This window comes from Rhamphochromis longiceps, linkage group LG6 (assembly GCF_057381845.1).
Source record: "Rhamphochromis longiceps isolate RC_006_pf linkage group LG6, R_longiceps_female_GT1.1, whole genome shotgun sequence".
Classification (NCBI taxonomy): domain Eukaryota; kingdom Metazoa; phylum Chordata; class Actinopteri; order Cichliformes; family Cichlidae; genus Rhamphochromis; species Rhamphochromis longiceps.
Window position 1 is genome coordinate 8002763 of NC_140562.1, and position 24611 is coordinate 8027373.

The following is a 24611-nucleotide window of genomic DNA, read 5'->3' on the forward strand; positions in this document are numbered from 1 at the left end:
ATAATATATTTATATAAATCAAGCTTTTTATATCTAAGTGATCAAACAAATGCCTTAGTTGACTTGTTTACGTAAAATGTGGAACCGTCACACTCAGTGATAAAACTATTAAATGGAATTAAAATGCTTATTGCATGCACTAAATCACCAGATCAACTAAAAGATTTTCTATGGCATTTTAATTAGTTTTTCTTTTCAACAGTGTTGCATTTGACTGGCATATTTCTATGATGTTTAGAGAATTTTGGTACCATTTGATGCATTAGCTGTCACTAATAAGGAAAACTTTGCTGTGGAAGAAGAGTCATATGATCTGTGAAAGGTTCCTTTGTGATTGGTCAGATGCACCCAATGCCAGCCATTTGATGTGAACACGCTGGGGAAACTGTTGATAACCAGCTTCATGTGACTGCTTATCCTGATTGCCAATGTTTGGGTAAGTGAACTGGATATGTTGAACTTGCGTCATGGTATAGGGCTCAGATCAGTGTGATTCATTTATTCTTGCAGTAATATGCAGTAACATTTATTCAATGCAGAGAAAATCAGAGCCATCTTATTCTAACTTTGACTCTGACATCACATAAAACAGAAACTAATCTTTACCTAAACTTACAATAAGCTAAACATACAACATACATGAACATAAACTTGGCCCCTAAGTGTGCATTATCCTTAACCTAAATATAACTTCACATGAACCTAATTTAAAGGTATTCTAATGTTAACAAAGTTTTTTTCTTTTTTTCCAATAGCAAGACTTGCTTCTTCTCCCTGCAACAGTGAATGATTTTACATGTGACATCACACACACACACACACACACGCACACACACACGCACACACACACGCACGCACACACACACACACACACACACACACACACACACACACACACACACACACACACACACACACACACACACACACACACTCTTAAAAAAGCTCTCTCTGTGCTTCATCACCACACGAGAGAGAGACACGGCATTAGATGGAAAGCAAAGAATAACACATTGATTTGAGAACTCTGGAGACACAAACCCTCAGCCCTTCTGTCTCACCATCATGAGGTTTGAGGAGATCTTGGATAATGTTGGTGGGTTCTCCAAGTTCCAGTTCCTGGTCCTGCTTATCTTGTGTCTTCCCCGTGCCATCCTTCCACTCCACTTTCTCCTGCACAACTTCATCTCAGTCATACCATCTCACCGCTGTTCCCTTCAGAGTACACAAGAAAATGAGAAGGACAGTTGGGACTCTGAGGTGCTTTCCCTTAGGATTCCCCGCCAGGACGATGGCTCCTTTAGCTCTTGCAGGATTTACAGTCCCCTTCCAGCCTTTAACATCAGCCAAGGAAACCAGTCTGCACCTTGTCCACATGGATGGGTCTACGACCAGTCACAGTTTCTTTCTACAACTGCCACAGAGGTAAGGATGAAAATCTAAGCTCTGTTAGAGTATTTTATCGCAAATGATTAGCACAAGAAAATCTCTACTAAGAAAAACTTCTACTAATAAGAAGGAAAACATTGATTTTTTTCTCTACACGCTGCACTTCATAACAACTCACTGCATTATATTACTGAGCATTCATAGAACAAAGTTACTGATTTATCCAGAGTCTGTTTCCATTCAAACTTAATCAACAAAGAGAGACAAAACATTACTGATAACACAATAGCTGTTGGTTATGATTGACCAAATCTCACTAAAATCAAATTAATGATGTCTGAATAGAACCAGTAATGATCCAGTCTTATTATTGTTAGATTAACACATTTGAAAGGAAACATTGATCATTTTGCACCACTGTGCCCCTCCTGGGCATCAATTCAAACTGAACGTATAGTGTCCCAGATAGTGAATTTATGCATCATTCATAGCACTATACTAAACTGTTAACATTTCTATTTATTTGTATTTAGGTGTGGAGGCAAAATCACCTGTCTACAATATAGGGAACAATAAATATTTATCTCTGCTACAAATAAATAAAGAAAAGCTATATATATATATATATACACACACACACACACACACACACACACACACACACACACACACACACACACACACACACACACACACACACACACACACACACACACACACACATATATATAGCTTTTCTTTGTACTAGTGTAGGGTTTTTACCTAACAATATAAATTGCCTTGTGGCAACTGTTGTTCGGGGCCATATAAATGACATTTAATTGAATTGAACTGAAAATTAATATGGCATGACATTAATTTAGCTGGTAGAAATAACCACTTCCTATTTATGCTTACACTTTTATACTATTATACTGTACTTTCATGCTTTTACTTGAGTAAAGAAGCTGAGAGTATCTCAGTTTTCTACTTAAGTGAAGAATATCTATACTTCTGCTTAAGCTAATATCTGTAGTTTTTCTTCTGCTGGTTTTCAGAGATGTAATGAGTGGTTTTTATGAGCCACTGCTGACTTCCTATTTACTTCAAGCTAATAGGAACCCAGGTTCACCCTTGGGTTTCCTTAGCCAGTGTCAAGTAGGCCCATTTAGCAATGGCAATGCCTATTTTATTTACTTAACACATTTCATTACATGTAAGTTCAATGTACTGAACATAGAAGACAAAAACATAAAACCTCTGTAGGTTTACAGTGCCTTAATGCAATGGAAGCAGAAAAACAAAACAAAAAACCCCAAAGCAAATCAACAGCACGTATGAAGTCAAGTCAAGTCAAGTCAAGTTTATTTATAGAGCACATTTAAAAACAACCAAGGCTGACCAAAGTGCTGTACAGTAAATACAGATAAAAATACAATAGAACACAATTTCGTAATAACACCTCGCTGATAAAAATAAAATAAAAATATATAAAACAAATAAATTAAACCTTTCTAAAAGCCAATGAAAAGAGGTGAGTTTTAAGAGCGGTTTTAAAAGTTTCTAGGCTTTTGGAGAGTCTGACGTGAGGAGGTAAACTGTTCCACAGTCTGGGTGCAGCCACAGCAAACGCCCTCTCTCCCTTTGTCTTTAATTTATACCTGGGAACATCTAAAAGCATCAGGTCGGCTGACCTCAAAGATCTCCTGGGGCGATAAGTACTAAGGAGTTCTGACAGGTAAGAAGGTGCAGTGCCATTTAAAACCTTAAAAGCCAGCAATAAGATTTTAAAATCAATCCTAAAGGCAACTGGGAGCCAGTGGAGAGAGCAGAGAACCGGAGTGATGTGGTCTCTTTTTTTTGAACCGGTCAACAGGCGAGCGGCAGCGTTCTGCACCAGTTGAAGGCGATGTAGACAGGAACGATCTAGGCCAGCATAGAGGGAATTACAGTAGTCCAGCCGTGAAGTAATAAAAGCATGGACCACTCTTTCTAGATCGTTCCTGCAAAGGTAAGACTTGACTTTGGCTAAAATCCGCAAATGATAAAAAGATCCCTTAACTACAGAGCTAATTTGTTTATCAAGTTTAAAAGCATTGTCAAAAATAACACCAAGACTCTTAATGGAAGAAGTGCAATCGGAGGTTAGGGGTCCCAAAAAGTCAAGAGAGAAGTTGGGATCTTTAGGAAGCCCAAACACAATGACTTCAGTTTTGCTTTCATTAAGGTGTAAGAAGTTAAGAGTCATCCAAGTCTTAATGTCAGACAAGCAGGAGAGTAGCGGCTGCAAAGAAACATTGCAGTTCAACCTCAGAGGGAGGTAGATCTGAATATCATCGGCAAAGATGTGGAAGGACACATTATGTTTACGGAGCACATCGCCCAGAGGGAGCAAGTACAGAATAAACAACAGGGGGCCTAGTATGGACCCCTGAGGTACGCCACAGGTTAAAGGAGCTCTGGGAGATGACAGTTCACCAAGGTGAACAGAAAAACTCCTATTATTCAAATAGGACTGGAAAAACTTTAAGACAGTGCCCTTTAAACCGACACAATGTTGAAGGCGGGATAGCAGTATGTTGTGATCAACAGTGTCGAAGGCTGCTGTCAGGTCCAGGGTTACTAAGACAGCAGCACAACCAGAGTCAACAGTTAAAAGCAAATCATTAAAAACTCTCAGAAGGGCGGTTTCTGTGCTATGCCGAGCTCTAAAACCAGACTGGAACTTCTCATAGAGATTGTTGTTGTCAAGAAATAGCTGGAGCTGCGTGAGGGCGGCTCGTTCCAGTACTTTAGACAGAAAAGGGAGGTTGGAAATGGGCCTATAGTTAGAGAGTAGGGATGGATCTAGATTAGGCTTTTTAAGGAGAGGTTGAACAACAGCGTGCTTGAAGGGTGTTGGAAAACAACCAGAACTGAGGCAGGCATTGATCAGGACCAGAAGGAAAGGTCCGACTGAGTCCAGAACCTGCTTCAGAAGCCGAGAGGGGATAGCATCGGTGGAACAGTTGGTAGTCTTAACCTTGCAGACTATTTCATGCAGCTGAGAGAGAGAGATTGGTTCGAACTGATTAAAGGCAGAATGGCACAAAGACAAAACACAGGGATTGGAAGGTGAAGATGGAATGACAGACTGCAGGGAGGAAATCTTGTTTACAAAGAACTTTAGAAAGTCATTACAGAGGGTGGCAGAAGGTGTGAGGCTGGTGGATGTGTAAGGATTTACAATGGAATTTAAAACACGAAACAGAGTCTGAGGTTTATGGACACTACTGCTAACCAGGTTTGATATGTAGGAGGACTTGGCCTCTTTAACGGCTTTCTGATAGGTTGAAAGAGAGTCTCTGAGGATATTAAAAGAAATGTGCAGCTTGTCCTTTTTCCATTTTCTCTCAGCACACCTACAGGTGCGCCTGAGAGCACGAACAGAGTCTGTAATCCAGGGTTCAGCGTGAGCTTTGGGACGGAGTGTTTTTAGGGGAGCGATGAGGTCCAAAATAGAAGTACATGTTGAGTTGAAAAGAGCAGTTAAATCTTCTGCACACAAGGAATCAATCCAGTCCACCGTGGAGAGCTCAGAGTTGCTAAAAGCAGCAGAAAACTGAGATGGTACATGGGTATTGATGATCCGGTGACGGCGTGAAGGAGGTTTAACTGCAGCATCAGAACAATGTGCAGTGGCAGAAAATAGAACAGGAAAATGATCGGAGATACACGCACTCTCACAAATTTCAGAGATGTGGATACCCAAGCCGTGAGACATGACAAGGTCCAAAGTGTGACCCTTCTCATGTGTGGAGCCAGACACACACTGAGTAAGGTTGAAGGAATCCAACAGTGAAACAAAGTCTCTAACCAGGGGTTTAGATGGACAGCACACATGAATATTCAGGTCACCAACAATAAGAAAATGATCGAAATCTACTGAAAGCCCTGAAAGGAATTCCCCAAACTCACTGATAAAGTCCTTGTTAAATTTGGGAGGACGATATACCACTGCAATCAGTAACGGAGTGGATGAGTTTAGTTTAAAAAGCTGTAGTTCAAAGCTGGAAAAAGAGGAAAAAGAAATCTGATGGCAGTCATAAACAGATTTAAAAACAGAGGCGAGGCCTCCGCCTTTGCCAGAGGACCTGGGAGTGTTTAAAAAACAACAGCCTGGAGGAAGAAGCTCAGAGAAAGCCACAGTCTCACCAGCGCGTAACCAGGTCTCCGTCAGGAACATAAAATCCAAGTCGTAAGAAGAGAAAAAATCCTTGAGCAGAAACGTCTTATTGGAGAGGGATCGAGTGTTGATCAAAGCCATAGATAAGGTGAGATCAGTAGCTGTCATCGGGGTTGATATGCGGGTGAGTGGGCGTAGGTTAGAGTTTGTAGCACCAAATCTGCGGATCCGTGGCTGTAGGAGAGCCGATAACCGAGGACCCGGAACGGAAACAGCGAGCGACGGACCCGGAGAGTCACGCAGGAAGGGAGCAAACACCAGGCGTGGGCCGGAGATGGCAGAGAGTCGCCTACCAGAGGAGAACGCCGCCGCCGGCATGGCGAGGAGTGAGCCAGATGACCGAGGGAGGCGCGGGCCAAGAAGCGGGCCTACCGGTAAAGCCGGAGCAACAGCAGGCGGAGTTTGAGAGACGGTTTTCACCCAGGGTCCTCTGGGCTGGAGTGAGCCCCTCACCGCAGCAGAGTAGCAGAAACCCATCTGAGCGAGGGGAGGATCAGCCAGGCAGGAGAGTGATAGAAATGCCTTTGTGCGAGCCAGGAGACCACTTCGCTTCCCTCGTCTTCTCCAACGTTTTTTCCGGTGTAGCTTGGGAGGGAGGAACCAGGTGCGACGTAGGTAAGGTGGAATACCATCGAACAGTGGAGGCACACCGCTTGTTTGTCCATCAAAGACAGAGGACAAAGGTGCTGACACTGCTGAGTCTCGAATAATAAAGAGAGTTTGCCGGTCATAAGTCCGGAGCGAGTTGATTTCCACAGTTAAGGCAAAGAACAGCAAACAAAAAACCAAAAAACAGGAGGAGGAGTGACGGCGAGCCGAACATACTGGCGCCATCTTGTCACTAATGCTTGATTGTCCAATGAAGTGTAAGCCTGGTTCAATAAAAAACATTTTGAGTCTGTTTCTGAATATGTGCACAGTTGTAACTGAGCTCATGCCTGCAGGCAGCTTGTTCCAAAAGAACAGGACCACAATAGCTTAAGGCACCTTCAGCACACTTAAATCTGATTTTGGAAACCTAATTCTGGAGATCTGCACCTCATGACCTGAGACGTCTGACTAAACTATAAAAAGTGTGCAAGTCAGTCACTAACAGGATTTTAAAAGTAATTCTATATTGTACTGAGAGGCAATGAAGTGACTTAAACTCTGCGGTGATATCAAATTTAAACATACCATTAAGGATTATCTGTGTTGCATTTTGAATGCAACAAATATTTCTGTCTTGTCAATATTCAGTTCTAAAATGTTTCAAGACATCCAGCAGTTAACATCATCATTGCAACTAACATTTGTACACAAATGAGGAACTTGTCTTGGTGTCATGGTGTAAAAATGTTGCATCCTCTCTCATGGTGTGTTCTATCAGTCTGTTTTGCCTCTTGTTGTTTTTTTTATTATTATCATTTTTGTTGCTGCCAGCTGCCAGTTGACTTTCATTATCTATGCTGAGTTTTGAATTTGGGCCACTCTCTACCACTGCCACACATCTATTTTTATGACATAAAAAGACAGACGGGGAAAAAAGGGGGATTAATGGACCAATGCCTGACCTTGAGGAGCTGACTAAATTTTGTAATGTAAAACTGAAACAAACACTTCTGTATTTAGATAAGATGAAAGCCAATAAAGAACCTGACCCCCAAACCAACTGAGTCTTGGAGCCTTTGAAATATAATTTTATGATCAACAGTTGTTAACAGCAGCTGTAAGATCAAACAGACCTAAAAGTGAAACTCTCACTGTTGATCTTTAGGTTATTGATGATTTTAGGAAGAGTTGTTTCTGTACTGTGATTGGACCTGAACCTTGATTAGTACTTAAGACTGTGAGATGAAAAATACTAATTTAGAACAGAATATATATAAAGTTCCCCTCTCGCCCCTTTGGACGGTCTATCCTCCAAGCTCAGGTCTTGTACCAGAGGCCTGGGAGCTTGAGGGTCCTGCACAGCATCTTTGCTGTTCTTAGGATTGCGCTCTTCTGGACAGATATCCCAGTTGTTGTTCCTGGGATCTGCTGGTTACACTCGCCTTGCTTGGGGGTCACTGTACTGAGTGCTCTGATTACCACTGGGACCACTGTTACCTTCACCTTCCACATCCTCTCAAGTTCTTCTCTCAGCCCTTGGTACTTCTCCAACTTCTCGTGTTCCTTGCTCTTGATGTTGCTATTGCTCGGTATAGCTACATCTATCACAACGGCAGTCTACCTCTGTCTATCCACCACTAGTCTGTCTGGTTGGTTAGCCATCACCAGTTTGTCTGTCTGTAACTGGAATTCCCACAGGATCTTGGCTCGGTCACTGTCAACCACCCCAAGGGGCGTGTCCGATTTTGATCTAGGGACTCCAGGCCTTCTCAGCACAGATGTTTCTGTGTACTATGCTGGCCACTTGGTAATGGTGTTCCCTGTCTGTAAGCATCTTGCCCCCTGCTGTTATGTGCTGGATTTTCTCAGGGACTCATGGATGCTTGTTGTCTCCTCCTGGACAATGGTTCCAGTCCTTGCCCTCCTTCTGCTTAGCGTACAGTCTCAGGGTGCTGGACTTGCAGTGAAACCCTCCATGCATGGTCAGGTGCTTCACTGTCTTGATATCAGTGGCTCTTCTCCTTTGGCCAGCTTATTATCCCTTATTATTTCTTTGGCTGCTAGTTGGATAGGACCGGTCCCTTCTGGGGATTCTTGGGGATCAGCACTGTTCGGCCTTCAGTTGACCATTCTGGGTGTCTCTCATTGACTACCAGCAGGTTGATTTGTGCTGCCAGACGCTCATAGAGAGCAGGCAGCTTCTTCAGCCAGTAGGCATGAATAATGTTGGTGCCTGGTGCTGTTCACCTTCTCATATTAGAGACTCTTTCTTGGATGTCGCACTCAACGCTCCTTCTGTCATTCTTGGGGCTTGGTACCTAATCTCGGATGGGTATCTGACCTGACATCTTGGTTCCCCCTTGCCATAGCATTTGTGTTGTACCTCATTGATCTCCAGCTGTGATAGCAGTTCTATTGAAATTTTTGAACACTGAGCTACTAGTTGTTTCGCAGTCCCTCTAAATGCTGGATATTGAAGATTCCATAGGTCCCACATCTTCTTCATGTAAACGCTTCCACTGGGGTTTTATGCCCTGTTGTCATGTCTTGCCCATTTTAAGGCTTCTTGTTCCAGTAGTCGACTTCTCATCAGTGTTTCCTGGTTCCTCAACAACTGACGCAGAACTTGTTAATCCGAGTGACGATCAAGCCAGTGGCTTCAATTATCTGTCTCTTACGCATATCTGAGGTAGGTTTGGTTAGCATGGGTGGTTTAGCCTAGGGACCCTTATGGTATACAGATGCCCTGGCCAGGAGAACCCCAAGTCTGAAGTTCTAAAGGCGTGTAGTGTTACCAGTATATCTATCTATCAATCTATATGAATGTGATGGAATTAAGGCATGGCGGGACCACAGATTGTACTTATGAGCCATTTATTTAGCTCACATCACACCATAACACACACCAACCCCTGAGTCCCCGTGTTTTAGCTCGGCAAGGCGTGATTAAGGATGCGTCCGACCTCCCTGCACAGCACCGCAGACCACGCCCCACCACATACCCCCATTGCCCAATCGTGGCCGGGGAGCCATCCGGCCGGACCCCCGCGCGCCTCATGCCCCGCCTCCAGCTGCCGAGGTTCCCCACACAGCTCCTCCACCGCTTCCCCACCACCAGGTTGGCAGCAGTGGTGTCGACCACGCCTGGAGCAGCGTTGCCAGCTCCGCAATTCGCCCCAGGTGGCGCCCAGCCTGGTCCCGTAGCTCTTCCTGTCTGTGGCGTGCCTCCGACGACTGTGGCCGCCATTTCAGCCAGCATCTGGGCCAGCTCCTCCCTTCCCTGGCTCCGGTAAGGACCCACCGTGTCACCTCCTGGGTTTCGGCACCAGTGTGGTAGAATTAAGGCACCGTGGGACCACAGATCGTACTCATGAGCCATTTATTTAGCTCACATCACACCACAGCACACACCAACACCTGAGTCCCCGTGTTTTAACTCGGCGGACGTGATTAAGGATGCGGGCACCACAGACCACGCCCCACCATAATGAATTATTTGAAAAACTTTTTTTTTTTTTTCATTTTTCCAAGTTGTCAGCCTTGTGCTTGTGGCAGGAATTTGATCAGATGTGAGGAAGTGCTAAATAAATTTCCAGGAGAGGCTAAGGAATTACCTCTAATGTTATATACGCAAATAATTGTTTGAGCAAAAAAAAAAAAAAAAAAAAAGGAATTTACAACAGTGTACTACTGAAGAAACAGAAATGAATATAGTCTCTTGACAGATAAATGTAATTCTCTTGGTGTCATTGCTGCCATAATCAAAGGTACTTAACCTGTCATTCTGTGATCACAACCTCAGTTTTTTATCTGCTTGTTAACTGCCTGTTGTATGTTGTATCTCTGCAGTGGGATCTGGTGTGCGACAACAAACACCTGAATCAAGCTCTGGCTACTTATTTCTTTCTTGGGGTCACATGTGGAGCCATTATGTTTGGACAGCTTTCTGACAAGTGAGTTCTTCAGTATTCATTGTTATTTTAAACCCTCAGGATCATCTGGCCCTGTAATCCAAACTGCAGGTGAATTTATACAGTCTATGTCTGAGAAAGAAGTATCAACATGCTTTAAGAAAAGCAATGTAAATAACATACAAACAACAAGCAAAAATGTAGAATATATCCCAGTCGGTGGTTTCAAAGCGTATCATCAGATCTGTAGAAGTATGTTGTAGACAGTCCAGTGAAGAGAGGGGCTGAGCTGTCAACTGACCACCGCCTATTGGTGAGTTCGATCAGGTGGTGGGGAAGGGTGCTAACCAAAACCTGGCGCACCCAAATGTATAGTGAGGGTGCACTGGGAATGCCCGGCTGAGGCCTCAGTGGGCCATGATCAGCACTTCTATTGCTGGGGCTTCTGCACTGAGCTATGGCCACAAGGTGGTTGGTAGGGATGAGAACTTAGCGATTCTGATTCCATTATCGATATCACTTATCGATTCAATTCTTTATTGATTCCCTTATTGATAAGTAAAGTAAAAATGTTATTATGCATGTTAAAAAAAATTCTTAAAAGTAATGCCGTACATTACACCCAGACATACGTTATACTACTTGTTAAGTTGCTTTCATGTTTCTCTGTAAAATGATCTGCAACACAATGTCTCATAAATACTATTTAACAATAAAAAAACAACAAGCTACAGCCCCACACATCAACACAAATCCCAACACACATCTTTCTCTTTGTATTTAGGTATGAACACAAAGCCGACAGCCCAACAAAACATGAAAACCAGCACAAAGACACTTCAAAGCAATCACCACAGTGTTTCTACTTTGGACACATGAACATGTAAAAACAGAGGCTGTAGCCTGACTGCTCATCAGTTTGTTACCTGTTTAAGTTCAGCAGCGGCTTCATGGCAAATGACGGCTCACTTTATCACAGTGCTGGGCTGGGCTCAGCATTTACTCAGCTTTAACATCACTCTGGATTCTTGGCGTTAGCATGCTGTCTGTGCAGGTGCTTGTGAAGAGCCGAAGTTGTGTTAACAGTGTAAGGCAGTTATTTCTGTCCTGGAGTAGTCTCCACTTTATCATCGCCCTCTCATCCTTTTGTGCAATAAAATTAAGGTAATGTTATTGTGGTGCAGGGAGCAATCAGGCAGAAGAACCAGTCGTATCAGGCTTGGTTAGCCTGTAGGACTTCAGAGGCAGCTGATAGGCACCAGCAGGCCAAGCGGAACACAGCTCAGAAGGTTAAAGAGTTGCTCTACCAACAATGTGTACAGTGCGAGTGGAGTGTCGCTGACTTCAACTGAGGATACTGTGGAAGGCGGTGGAAGGAACACTTTGAGGACCTCTTTAATCCCACTGACAGAGGGAGGAAGCAAAGACTTGGGACGAGGGGGAGGACTCAAGCATTACCTGGGGCTTGGTCCCAGAGGCAGTGTGGCGGGGTGTTTTGTGGCTCAGCTACAGGGGAGGGGTTGGGTTCCCTATTTCAGTAGCTGACAATGCCCAGAGGAGAAAGCTGTGTGGTGCGTGCGAGCTGAAGAGGGCAGCTGAAATGCAGATGGTGGAAGATTTGGCGGTGATGCACCAGGAGCAGGTGGCTGTGCATAGTGAACAGCTAAAGAAACTGCAGGTTCAGGCAGATGCAAACGGTTTCATCAAACCTTTTTGGTCACTCTGGCTCCTGCCAGTGGTGCTCCACCAAATAGAGGAAAGCGACGATTCAGAGGCTTTAGTTGAGATTTTCTAAACCAAAGTGAGAGGTGTGCCCATAACTGGGCAAGGAATGGGCCTTGACACTGCTGTTAGGGGAGGTCCAGGTAGCCGTGTTCACACCGAACGCGATGGACGCGAATAGAGCGTCAGGTTTACATGTAAAGTCAATGGAAAGGCGCGTTGACGCGCGATTGCGGGTCCCGCGAAAATTCGGAAGCAGATTTGCGTCGCGAAAACGCCAAAACGCGTGAAACGCGCGTCAGTGTAGCGCGTCTGGCGCGTTTGACTCGCGAATAAAACCACGCGCGTGAGTTTTTGTGTTGCATTTTGTGCATACGCGCGTTTCGCGTCTACCGCTCGAGTTGGAAAAATCTGAACTCCAGCGTCAAATCGCGCCGCGACAACCAATCAGGAGCCTGGTGACGTGGCTGTTACCTAGGTCAAAGGGGCAGATCCAGCCAAAGCCTTTCATACTTCAATGGAGGGGAAGGCTAATCAATGCGGTAGCAAACAACTCGGAGCTGTACGACACCAGCTGCTTTCAGTACCGAGACAGGAATAAAAAGGACCGAGCTTGGAGGAAGATATGTGAAGAGATCGGGCAACCTGGTAAGTTCATTCATTTCTCTTTTGAAAGTTTTCACTGACCCGGGGAAGCCGCACAAAAGCTAGCAAGCCACCGCTATTTTCCCACTGACGTACAAATACCGTTCTGCTTTTATGCATGTTGTCATTTAGGAATATATTTTATTGTTTATTAATAAACAGCACACAGTGGTCCCGCTGTTCATCCGTCACTGCTTTGCTTTTTCGCTGATTTTTTATTGCACAGTACAGCATTGCATTCTGCAGCCTGATTGACAAATCTGCTCCGTGCCGTGTCTCCTGCGCTTGCCAAATTTATCACGTTTGGTTTTGATAACCATCGCGTCCAATAGAAAAAACAGCACAAAAACACCCATAACTATGAGCCTCATTCGGAAATAGACACCTGCACCGTGAGGGAAAAAGGCGCACGAAAGTGGCGGGCAGATGAAGACAAACCGCGGCATAATAATACTTTTACGTTTTGCAATCTACAAAGGTTTGCACTTTGAGAATCAATTGTGAGAACTGTGACCAGGGGCTAGTTATTCTGAGAACCCCTGCAATAAATGAGGGACCACTGTCTACTCTACGATTATTATATCCAACCTGTTAACATTTAATACTATATTGATAGAACCAACTGATTCTGCAGCAGAGCATCCCCAGTCCCTGAGCTCCTGCTGCTGCACCCACAGATATGTACAGCAAGCACTGATACCTTTTTAGTCGGTGGGATTCCCTTGTGATCACCTTTACTAAATATCTACAACCAATCTGATTATATCCTGTTATTGTTTTCTTTTTTTTTTCAATGTTGAAATTAAAATCTAGTAGCAGCCTTCTCATTTCTTTGTGTTTTGTGCTGTTTTACAGGCCCACAGTGGAGGACTGCTCCGAGGCAGATGAGGGACGGGTCCCAGGATGGTCCATCGGCGGTGGAGCTGGCCATCCTGGAGTCCCTGAAGAGGCCACACCAGTCTCCAATGGAGCATTTCCTCCTCAGCCTTGTTCCTGCTCTGGAGAGCAGCTGGTCCTTTTTATTCCTGTCTCTCTGTAAATTCTTATATTTTATATATTTATGTTTAATGTTTTTCTGTTTGAGACTTTTAATATTATTTCAAATAAATGTTTATAATGACTAATGTCTCAGTTCTACTACACAGCAAATGTTGGCACACGACTTGACACATGTAGAATTTATTTCATATTATACTAATGACAAAATATACTAATACAGTGGGATGCAAAAGTTTGGGCAACCTTGTTAATAGACATTATTTTCCTGTATAAATCGTTGGTTGTTACAATAAAAAATGTCAGTTAAATATCATACAGGAGACACACACAGTGATATTTGAGAAGTGAAAAGAAGTTTACTGGATTTACAGAAAGTGTGCAATAATTGTTTAAACAAAATCAAGCAGGTGCATAAATTTGGGCACCACAAAAAAGAAATGAAATGAATATTTAGTGTATATCAATGTGTGTGTCTCCTATATGATATATGGGGTGCCTTTGTCTGGATGTGCTTCCCATCCAGAGCTGCACAGCACAGAGGAAAGTTCCAGCGCTCCTGGAATCCCTCTGTGATGGACCGCCAGTCTCCAGGTGAAGGCACAGCCATGAAGTCGTCCACTAGACAGTCCCAGATGGACGTCGCTGCCTGGGGGGTGATCTCGCTCACCGTGGACACACCGACTCTGAAACTGAATGCGATGGTCCTGAAGGAGTCCCCGGTGACAAGGAACCTGGACAAAATTGTTCAAAATCAGTATTATGTGTACTTTTACGCTGCTGCTCTGCTCTCCACAGTACATAGAGAAGGGAGACTCTCTCTTCAAGCGCTAGCTCGATAGCTGCCATCTTGCAAAGATACCGGTCTGGCACAACTCCCTCCCACATTCCTCCCACATTTCCGGTTCACGCGCGTCAAATTTTGACGCGCGATGGATTTTTCTTGGACACGCGTTGAGACGCGAATGTACACGCGTCAAATTAGGGGCGTTTTATTCGCGTCCATCGCGTTCGGTGTGAACACACCGTTAGCCTCCCTGTCATGGTTAGGGCAATCTTGGGCTGACTGGATCTCTCCCCGGAGGGCCATCGCCGCTGCTTCCGGGAGGATCAGACAGGGTTCAAGGTTCAAGGTTCTTTATTTGTCACATGCATAGTTATACAAGTATAACACACAGTGAAATGTAACCTGACACGCTCCTCGACATGTGCAAAAATGGGGGGGGGGGGGGGGGGGTGTAGAGGAAGAACATTATATATATATATATATATATATATATATATATATATATATATATATATAAAAAAAACACCCAGCACGCCCATGCGGGCGGTTTTATCCTTCAAGCTCGGGTCCTCTACCAGAGGCCTGGGAGCTTGAGGGTCCTGCGCAGTATCTTAGCTGTTCCCAGGACTGCGCTCTTCTGGACAGAGATCTCCGATGTTGTTCCCGGGATCTGCTGGAGCCACTCGCCTAGCTTGGGAGTCACTGCACCTAGTGCTCCGATTACCACGGGGACCACCGTTACCTTCACCCTCCACATCCTCTCGAGCTCTTCTCTGAGCCCTTGGTATTTCTCCAGCTTCTCGTGTTCCTTCTTCCTGATATTGATCATATATATATATATATATATATATATATATATACATTGGGTGAATGTGCAGTAGTAGCAGTAGTAGCAGCAAGCAGGTGAATTCTGTACATTAATATGAATAGACATCTGACTATTTTACAGGATAGACAATATAAACATATTTAAAATTAAAGGAATTTGAAATGTACATTGTGCCTTGGTTTAGTGTCTGGAAGAGAGTCCTGTCTCAGTCAGTTATAGATGATGTGAGAGGGCGGGTGTTTCTACCCGCCCTCCCGGGAGACATGCCCCTCGCTAGGGGCTGCATGATGTTGCAGGCAGGTGGGTGCAGCCAGGCCCCACACCAGGAGAAGTGTGACTGCTGGACGTGGTAGTACGAGAAAGGTTTGTTGAGTGGATGGCCAGCTGGTGATAGCAGACCAACCCCGCCCTCCTGGCCGCGAGGCCCTCGAGATTGCTGTAACCCAGTCAGACGATCACTTGGCAGCGCAGCTGGCACGCGGCAGGAAGTCAACTATTTCCAACTCCAAGGAGGAGGTTCCATGAGGCTTCCCCAGCCCAGCCAGCTGCTGAGCACCAACACCTTCCTTCTCCGGTAGAGACCTACTCTATACCTGGGCTGCATGCAAGCCCTGATCCACCTAACCCTGGTTCACCTGGGGCAGACAGTAGACACAGTACTGTTTGTCATGGTACTTGTCACGGTATAATAGTAGGCACGGTAGTGATGTTATCCATATATGACAAATAAAACTTAAAACTGAAACATTTCACATAATAACAAATGGTTTACCGTCTCTTCTGCTCCTGACCCTTCACTTAAGCTCTGCAGCCTGAAGTCCTTCTTTTACCTTTGTGAAATATAGTGGTCTTTCCATGTAGAGACGTTCTGAGTGATGCAGAGCCAAGAGCTATTCTTGAGTGTAAACAACTGAATGGGTTCCCTGCCACAGTTTTAAAAATGTCCAAATAGTAGGAAGATTCATACTACTACTATAATAAATTGAGCAACCATATTCAAAAAGGTTGATACTTAACAAGGTAATAAAACACGGAGCTGCTGAATCAGATATAGTGAACTGTGCCACAGACAGTGAAAAAGTACTACACTGCTCAAAAAAATGAATGGGGCAGATTTCATTTGGGAAAAAAATGTGTTCGATATCTAAACAGATATGGATTGGGTAATATGTTGGAAATGAAAGCATGCCCCAATGTTTAATGGGAATGAAAATGATCAACCTACATACAGCTGAATTCAAAGATATCCCAAAAATCAAAGTGGAAAAAATGATGCAGCGGACTATTCCATTTTACCAAATTTATTTTGCAGCAATGCAAAATAGTACTCAGTAGTACAAGTATGCATGCACGGTGCATGTTCCTCATGAGATGACAGATGCTGTCATGCAGGATCATCGCCCAGACCTGGACCAGGGCACTCCTAAGACAGTCTGAGGTGCAACCTGGCAGCATTGGAAGGACTGAAACATAATATTCCAGAGGTGTTCTGTTGGATTTACATCAGGCGAGTGTGGCGGAGAGTGGTATCAGTTCCTCTAGGAACTGTATACTCCTACCACATTCGGCCATTGTCATACACTAGGAGGAACCTAGGATCCACTGTCTAACAATGATTTCATCCTGATATCTAATGGCAGTCAGGTTGCCTTTGCCTAACCGGTAGAGGTCTATGTGTCCCTCTATGGATATGCCTTCCCAGACCATTTAATTCAGCTGTAATTAGTTTAGTTAAAATTATGGCTTTATAACAATTAGATTGACACAGATATTTCTTCATCTAAGCAAGGCATTGCACTACGTCATTGTTGTCCTGTGACTCATTATTACAACCAGCCTTTGTTCAGACAAAGTCAGCTGCTACTGCACTGATAAGAAAAACAAGCATGTCTGCTTATGTTAGGAAGTGGAAGGGAGATGTGGAGGGGCTTGGGGGTAGGTCCAGATTGTACTTAAGTAAAAAAAAGTCATGTGGAGACTGTTTTTGTAATCACTGACATGGACTTATTAGGTAACTAACATTTTGGGATTATTCAACATGTCACATGAGACAGACACACACACACAGAGCTCATATTTCGTGTGATGCGATTAATTTTTAGAATCATTTCTGGTGCCACACAATCAGTAAAATCTGGCTGATATCATAGGGACTCCATCCATTCATCCATCTGTCCATTCATTTTCTACAGAGTCACATTTGTCATATTTCATGGTCTATTGATTTTTTTCAACTAATTAAGTAATTTCTTGATCTACAGAAGACACGCCTAACAAGTGACATTATAAGCCGCATTGCTGCAACTGTAAGGTCCATTTAGTGCCATGCTAATGTGTTTAATCTCATTACATGACCTTTAATGCAAAAAAACGAAAATGTCCTTGGAATGTAAAAAAACCCAGAAATTATCCTGCAGTTCTAGCTCATCTAATACAGTTGAAACTCATTGCTAAAATTTGTATGTTGCAGGTTTGGTCGTAAGTCAATGATTCTGGTGTCTTTCATTGCCTCCACGACATTAGGAGCCACTTCTGCCTTCTCCACTTCCTACACTATGTTTGCAATCTCCAGAGCAGTCTGTGGTGCAGCCCTCAGTGGGATGTCAATCATTGGTGTGGTCCTCGGTAAGAAATTTATGAAACACAAAGTCTAATGTCCATTCACTTAAATTTCACTTAAATACATTTCTACAGTACCCCTTTAATCAGTGTAAAACCTGCTGTGAAGTGTTGTGCAATGTTTTTTGTTTATTGGATATTATTCTTCATAAAAATATAACTTTTTAAATCATATCAACTCTTTCTTTCCTTCAAAAATATGTTTCATCATTATGCATTGATTTGATCGTTAGTGGTCTAAAGAGAGAACACAAAATACTTTTTGTGTTCTATTATGCAGAAGGTGTCTTTTGGCACTGGTGGGTGAGTGATGAGAGCAATATTAGCCTGCTTTTAGTCGGAGACCTACAAAGTCCACGTTAGGTTGGGAGTAGCTCTGGCATACTGTGTAATTCACAGGTTTGTCAGCCAGAAAGATGTGATATATATGCCCTTGCTCACCATTCCTCTTTTCTAGTTCTGAAATGCCCTTCTGAGTTTTTTCCAGTGTTTCACAGTACCTGTCAGCATTTCTTGTGGTCCCAACAGGCAGAAAGTCACCAACAATATCCCCTTTCGGTCCGAAAACACAGTTGCGCAATGCCCGCACTGCGCACACTGTGCATAAGCATTCTCCATAACACCGCGCGTCCACACGTCGCCCGGCAAACTGTCACTCTCCTGCAAGACTTCGGTTGGAAGTTCATCGCCCGCCTACCCACCCTATAGTCTGGACTTTGCACCCAGTGACTACAACCTGTTCCGAACGCGATTCTGCGAAAGCAGCGAGCGGACATGACATGGGCATTGTAAAACTCCTACAGCGCCTGCAAAAATGTAGAAAAATAATTAAATGTGTTTACCCACACCATCTCATTTAATGTTTTTACTTCATTTTCATCATTATTTACATTGTAGATTCTCACTGAAGGCATCAAATTTAAAAACATATTCTACATTTTCTCTTGCATTTCTGCAAAGTATAACTATATATTTTTCAGACATTGTCAGTATTTGTCTTTTGCAATGTTAAGTTTTTTTTATTAGTGTGTGATCAAACGTGGGACTTTGCAGGACTGCTAGATTATTTTCTTTTTTTAAATATTTTAACTATTCATTAGTGAGACATTATTTGATGTAACAAAGACAAGTAAAATTTCAGGCTTTTATCTTTAATAGTTTTTGAGATATTCATGTTGAAACATGACCTCAGACACTTTCTTTTACTTCCTCCTCAGGTATTGAATGGACAGATATAAAGCACCGTACCTTTGCTGGTACTGTTATGAGTTTATCTTGGAGTGTTGGGAACATGTTTCTGGCCCTCCTGGCCTACTTTATACGAGACTGGAGGCATTTGACTTTAGCAGTGACAGTGCCCTGCATTACTGCCATCATTCCCTGGTGGTAAGGAGTTTCCATTTCAATACTAACAGAAAACATGTTATTGTCTGTGTGTTTTTAAAATCCAGTTTCTTCTGCCTCACTTCAGGTGGCTTCCTGAATCAGCCCGGTGGTTGCTGGCTAATGGGAGAGTAGAGGAAGCCAAGAAGTATCTGATTCAGTGTGCTAAAGTCAATGGGAAGAATGAATACATATCCAAACTGGATAGTGAGGTGAAGCTAATGTTACTTGTGTGCAAAATTAACATCTACAGCTATATAAGGTTTAGAGTAGCATTTCAAATACGATTGCTTTTACACTGGAAAAAGCATCAGGATGTTGATGTCTGTTAATCAAGCTTTCAATCCCCCCAAACCATTTTTAACCTACAATCAAGCTTTACACCTTAGTGCAATTGTCCAAAACAAAAAGTTCACAAAAGGCACTGGAACTCGCCTGGAGGTTTGACGGCACAAGTGCAAAACAGAGCAGTTCAAGGGCCCGTCCTGGACGTTGACAGCACAGGATTTCAGGCCAAAACATTTTAGGAGGCTGACTGCATGGAAAAATAGTTCAGGAGGCCAACTGTGGAGCCAGCGCTGGCGGCAGAGCAGTTCTGGAGGCTGACAGCAGAGCCAGTAGCAGTAATGAGACAATCCAGGTTGCCAGCCGTTAGGGAAGCGGCGACGGCGCAGGTGAAGCAAGTCCAGGCGAAAAAAACAAAAAAACAAAACAAAACAAAAAAACTTTTTTGGTTTATTGTACCAGGTTTATTTTTTTGGCAATTTTGCATATGTACTATGGATTTTATCATACATATTATTAACAGTTGTATTGATGCATAGCAACTTGAAATGGTCCAAAAACTTTAAAGAGTAGCTCAATTAATATTGCAATTACTATTGTTGTTATTCAATTAATTTTAATAAAATGGTGTCAAATCACATCAGCAGGTGCCTCAAGGCAAGCCAAATAAACCTGAATTAAAAGAAAATAGAATTGAATTCAATAGTTAATGGATTTGCTTTTCTTGCAAAAGATCTCTAATTCAAGAACAAGAATAGACACGCTCAGCACCAGAAGGTCACAAGCTGAGTGTTTCATCCAAGGGGTATCTGGCATCAAATCTGTGCCAATTCAAACATATCAATCCATCTACTGTGGTGACCCCTTGGGAAATAAGTGAGCAGCTGACTGCACTTTTTAAAATACATATTTTTACTTTTCCGTACTGCAGGTTCTGGTGAAGGTGACGGTTTCTGAGGTGGCTGAGAAGAACCACTCCTATCTGGATTTGGTCAAAACACCTAAGCTGAGGAAGATCACACTTGTCTCTGGATTCTTCTGGTATCAAGTCATTCTTCGAAAGCACTACTTGCTACTGTTGTCATTTCATGTATTTGTGTGTTTCATTTTGTGTTGCTGAACCTCCAGGTTTGCTGTTGCTTTCCTGTACTATGGGATTAGTTTCAAGATCTCAGGTTTTGGAGTCAATATCTACCTCACTCATTTCATCTATGGTGCCATTGAAGTTCCTGCCAAAGTCTTCGCCTTCTTCATCTTGGACTGGATTGGTCGACGAAATGGCCAGGCGTGGTTTCTAATCATAACAGGATCTCTGATTGGAATAAACACATTCATTCCTCTAGGTTAAATAACTTCCCGCCCTATTTACACTTAAAGTAAATGAGACTTGCAGACCTTTCTTTATTTAGTTAGTTTTAGTTAGCTTCATAAATCCACTCCAAGGTTTCTGATACCTTACACATCTTTGATCTGTTTCTTGCTCAGAGTTCTCTGTGCTTCGTACATGCATTGCTGTTGTGGCAAAAGGTTTCTCTGAGGCAGCTTTCACCACCGCATTCCTTTATTCGGCTGAACTCTACCCAACTGTCCTCAGGTATAACCCCTTGAGGGTTCTGAAGCATCACCATTTAACATCAAGTGCGCAGAAATAATGCTCTTTTAGTTACAAATTTTATGCAGTAAATGTACTTTGTGATGCAGCATTAAAACCATAGTTCCTGGTTGTGTTGTTGGGCAGGCAATGTGGTATAGGTTACACCTCGTGTATCTGTCGGATTGGGAGTTCCCTGGCTCCACTGATCATGCTGCTGAATGATGTCTGGCATCTTCTGCCCCCTCTGATCTTTGCTGGCACTGGAATTATCAGCGGCAGCTTGGTCTTCCTGCTCCCCGAGACACTCAATGTCCGTCTGCCTGAAAACATTGTTGATGTTGAAGAGGGAAGGTACGGTATAGACAAGACAGCAAAAAAGCAAATCAGAGAGTAACATTCAAACATGAGTCATAAGTTAAATTTAATCTCAAAGTATCTGTATCCTGGAAGTACTTTATTGCTATGTAATGTAATGTGTATGTGTTAGTCCCCATAGGGAAATAGTTCCTCTGCATTTAACCCATTCACCCAGTGAAGCAGTGGGCAGCCACCAATGCAGCGCCCGGGGAGCAGTGTGTAGGGACGGTAACTTGCTCAGGGGTACCTCAGGGTAGCCGTTCAGTGGAGTTGAACCCCCGACCTTCCGATCATGGGGCTACCACTCTACCTACTGAGCTATCCCTGCCCCAGTGCAGAGCAGGAATAGCTCACCATAGACATAAACTGTGAACACATACCAACAAACAGACCAAACCTGCCTCACTGTCAAGATATTCAGTAGGGATGGGAATAAGATAAGAAATTAGCACTTTGTTTCTGTTATCGATATCACTTAGGAATCCAACTCCTTATCGATTCTCATTGGGTTCTTATTGGCTGTGATTCAAAGCAATCACAACAGTTATCCTACTTTAGAAACATGAACAATTAAAAACAGAGGCTGCAGCCTGACTGCTCATCAGATTGTTCCCTGTTGAAGTTCAGGGTCTGGCTTCTGGGATGGGGTCACTCAGCTTTATCATCACTTTGGGTTCTTGTCTAGCTTAGTGTTAGTATGCTGTCTGTGCAAGCGCTTGCAAAGAGTGGAAGCTGTCCTAGAGCAGCAGCGCTCTTGTTCTTTATGCAAAAGAAATCAGAGTGGGGTCAGAATATCCACCTTGCAGACTGTGCCACTATTTTCCTCCTCTGGCACACAAACTGAAATCAGTTGATTGTAATACAAGTGCAAGTGGAATCGATCAGCAATAAGGTTGATAGTGTGGAGATCAGGGAAATATTTTACTGCTACTATTCATAACCATTATCATTAACCATTGCATTAATTCTTATTCTCATCAAAAACATTGATTGAAGCTGTTGGCATTATGTTATAATTTGTATTACTGGTGTTATCATAATCACGTACTAACCTTTTCATTACAGGTGTAGTTGTAATCATTTTATATACACTTTGCATTTCTGTGTTTATTTAAAGAATTGAAGCTCAGTCAGGTAGTTGAAGGTCGTGAACTTTGTTTGGCGCTATGATCAGACAATACATGGTGTAAGGGATGTTGAGCTATGGAAAGAACACGCTTACACAACTCATATTTTACATTCTTTTATTAAGCCTTGAGTAGGGGCATTTTGGTAAAACATTTATTCAATAGATCACACATACTTTTAGTTAAGATTATTACACATACCACTGAGAGCTTCTGTCTGGGAAAAGGTTAGAAGCGCCAATGGGCGGGGTGAGGCTGAGTGCGTTGCAGGTCGACATACACACACAGACAACAGTCGGGCTCATGTTTAGGCTAGGAGTTCGAATAACAGTTTGCAAATGCCTGTAGCTGCAAAAGTATGCTGCAGGAGATAAGTGAGAGTCGGCACCTGGCCTCGAGACGGAGTGAAGGCTCTTTCCATATATGTCGAAAGTCGTCAATATTATTGTATGTGAATTGTATCTGTTTGACGCATGAGGGGGCGTCATAAACCAAACCCTGATGGTATAAAACAACCGTTTGTGTATTATTGGGCGGAGATCGATGCTGTCTCCGGGCAGTGTTCATCTCCCCACGCGTGTGTTCATTAAAATCATTGTTTGATCGAAGCTCTTCTGGACCATTATTGTTTTTGTGCTCACTCTCAATATCTGAACCCGTAACAATAGGCATTCAGAATGACAATTCCAAGGAACTGAACTTGGTGCCCTTTTATTATATTTTGTTCTTGACAAGTACTGGATTTTGTTAAGAAAAGTAAAACATGGAAAAGTCATGTCAATGTTGCTGTCTTAAATTACTGATGCTTTATTTTACTCTTAACAAATGAGAGAAAAAAAATGACTGTTTTTATCTGTTTTTCTTTTCTATGTAGACACATGCAGGACGATGCAAAGGAAGATGCAGAGATTGAGCTGGTAAACTGTACAGAGGCAGCAGCATCGAAAGAAGACTGATCAGCTGCTGGCCAGAGAAGACTTTCTTTTTGATGGTTCTGGTTCATTAACACATGAATTATTGCTCACTATTGGGAGTTTACAGACTAGTGACTATTCTGTTCTGATCTTCATTTTGACCTCATATTGTTTCAGTTAGGACTGTTCAGTACAATATAGCATGAAGCATCATTTGTCATTTTATTGTTTCAAGCCTTGAAGTCTAATTTCAAAACTGTCAACCAACCGCTACTCATACTCAGCTTTCAATGTGCCTAATGTTAATAACAAACACTTGTTTGAGGTTGTCTTTCCTGGTTTGTTCTGTGTTCCCTGGTACCACAGTCTCATCTGCACTTGTCTTTTGCTTTCCATGTTCCCCTGTCTGGTCCTCTATGTTAAGTTAACCCTTGTTTCTCGTTCAGTCGCATCTTCCTGTTTTTTTCCCCCCCAGTAACTGTGGCTTTCTGTGACTCTTGTTGTGTTTACTTCCCCTTTCTCATCATGTTTCTAGTTACAGCTGTGTGTTCCACCTGGTGCGTCTCCTCTTATTGTCCTGAGTGTATATGTTTTTTTATTGTCTGCACTCCATTATATGGAAGAGGTGCTCTTTAGAACGGATACACACAGGCTAGAAATATCAACAAACTCTGAGGCACTCTCTTTCAAACAGACTCTTTTATTTTCACAGAATGGGTATAATTAATTCAAAAACAAACAAACAAAAAAACTGGATCTGAATCTTTTCTAGTAGTGTTTCATCAATAGTGATCTACCACATATGACATTCCACCAATAGTTTCTACTGTTGGGAGAGGTGGGATTGAAAGAAATTGAAGATGTAATGAGCTTACCTCTAATTACATCAGAGAGAGGGTAAAAGAGTTTAACATCCAACCTTTTAAAGTGATAATCAGTGCTAAAACAGTTTATCTATATGTGATTTTGCTAACAGTTGACTGTTTTCTGATCAAAAATCTAATCAAAGTAAATGTAATTATTATGTTGAATGAGACTGTCTGTAGACTCCTCTTGTTAATGTTTTGGGCAAAGCAGATATTGTTGGCACAAGAAAGCATTCGGACCATGAGCTTGCTAAAACAGGTTAAAAACAAGTTAAACACTTTATAGTCTGTTTAAAGTCGTATCATATTCTATAAATCATGTTTGTGCTGGATATCCTGTGAGCAATAAAAAACAGTTGTTCATGAGCACCGACACACAGGTCCATATCTTG

General features: G+C 42.8%; 1 protein-coding gene across 1 annotated transcript; it reads left to right on the forward strand.

Moving 5' to 3' along the window:
* The first annotated feature begins 828 nt into the window (after positions 1–828).
* slc22a7a (solute carrier family 22 member 7a) lies at positions 829–24611 on the forward strand. The gene is made up of 10 exons (XM_085409134.1): positions 829–1425; positions 10034–10137; positions 17545–17699; positions 18911–19079; positions 19165–19288; positions 20293–20402; positions 20490–20704; positions 20847–20955; positions 21100–21306; positions 23314–24611. Exons 1-10 carry the CDS (start codon positions 1066–1068, stop codon positions 23393–23395), a joined length of 1635 nt encoding a protein of 544 aa, XP_085265260.1. The 5' UTR covers positions 829–1065; the 3' UTR covers positions 23396–24611.